The sequence below is a fragment of the Orycteropus afer genome, unplaced genomic scaffold, assembly GCF_000298275.1.
Source record: "Orycteropus afer afer isolate SDZICR_OR568_19922 unplaced genomic scaffold, OryAfe1.0 scaffold00588, whole genome shotgun sequence".
Classification (NCBI taxonomy): domain Eukaryota; kingdom Metazoa; phylum Chordata; class Mammalia; order Tubulidentata; family Orycteropodidae; genus Orycteropus; species Orycteropus afer.
In genome coordinates, this window is record NW_006922175.1 from 1151378 (window position 1) to 1152996 (window position 1619).

At 33.8% G+C, this 1619-nt stretch overlaps 1 protein-coding gene across 1 annotated transcript in view; it reads left to right on the forward strand.

Annotated features, from left to right (window-relative positions):
• The window catches only part of LOC103210321 (protein eyes shut homolog), a gene marked incomplete at its 3' end in the record, with an annotated part of 1289761 nt that overhangs the window by 783188 nt on the left and 504954 nt on the right, over positions 1 to 1619 (forward strand). The window contains 1 exon segment of the mRNA XM_007956242.1: positions 892 to 1013. Within this exon segment, the coding sequence (XP_007954433.1) occupies positions 892 to 1013 (122 nt within the window).

Consider the following 1619-nt stretch of genomic DNA (forward strand, 5'->3'; position numbering starts at 1 on the left):
ACTTGACTGCTAACCAGAAGGCTGGCGGTTCAAACCCACCAACCACTCCTGGGAAGGAAGGTTGGGCAATCCTACTTCTGTAGTGATCCTGCCTTGGAAACCCAAGGAGGGGTCACTATGAGTCAGGGCCAAGTCGACGGCACATAACAACAAACATGCATTAAGCATCTACTGGGACCTAGGCCTGCTCAAGATGCTACATACATTAAAGACATTCTCTATTCTCAAAGAGCTTTGCTGATCATCTACCTACTTATAACTATATAGACATCTAAATTCTATTCACAAGTGGAAAAAGAGGTTTCCATCATCTTATGTAGAATAGAAATAGGAAAGCCATGTGTAATTTACATTTTATAGCAGCTGCATCATGGGAGGAAGATGTAGCTATTTGCTTCCATAAAGATTACAGCCTTGGAAACACTAGGCAACTCTACTCTGTCCTATAGAGTCAGTATGAGTTGGAATCAACTGAATGGCAATATGTTTAATTACTTGTCAGTAACATTACAAATCCATCAGAAGGTTTATTTCATTTCGTTATATTTTTTTAGCTTGTTAACTTTTTCTGTGTTGTATATTTAGTTTTACTCACATCACTAACCATAATATTGCTTTTGGCTTTTAAGATATTTAATAAGACTGGATTGTGAGGGAGCTATGTTTTCATTCTATATATGATTTAAAATTATATTGAATTGGATATTGAAGAAAGCTTCATACAGTGTTTAGAATATTGCAACAGTGAATTTTAAGAAGATTTTATACCCTATTAAAAGCTAAAAAGGCATGAATTGACAGAGAGTTCAATATATCTAGGACTATTATATGGATTCTAGGTTGAAGAGTAAGAAATAACCTAAAGGTTGTATAATATTCATATTTCCTTAGAGCTATCAATGTGTCTGCCTGCCTGGCTGGGAAGGAACGTTTTGTGAGCAAGACTCCAACGAGTGTAAAATGAATCCTTGCAAGAACAATTCCACCTGTACTGACCTTTCCAACAACTATCAGTGAGTAATATATTTCTACTTTTCTTCATGAAATTACTTGCAGTATACATGTCCTTGGAATGTACCCAGGCATTATTTTCACTTTACATTCATTCAATTAAAATAACTATACAAAGGTGAAGAATCATATCCTGAGAAGACAGTGTGACATTCACTTGAAATTTGGAAATACTGAAGACCAAGTGTCAAAACAATAAAGAAATAAGCAAGTTTTAACCTAGAAAGGCAATTTCCAGATGTGATGCATAATATAAACTTATTTTCTTCTTCAAAATATGCTTTTGCCATTTCAGCATTGTTTTGAACAATCCTATGCAGAATGAGAAATGACACAATATGACAAGAAAGGAGTAGAAATCCTATTGAGTTAAAAGTTTCAATATGCAACATAGTTATCATTGTGAGTCCTGATTATTTTAGTCCAGTTATTGATACATTTAATGACATAAATAATTGCTGTTTTTCATAATTCTACTGTACCCCTTAGCTTCTGTATATGAATAGATTGCAAAATCTAAATAAAAATCTAAGTAGTTCCATTCCAACAACTCCAATGTGAGTCAGTTCTGATGTAAGTCAAACACCTCATTTTTTTTTTTTTTTAGT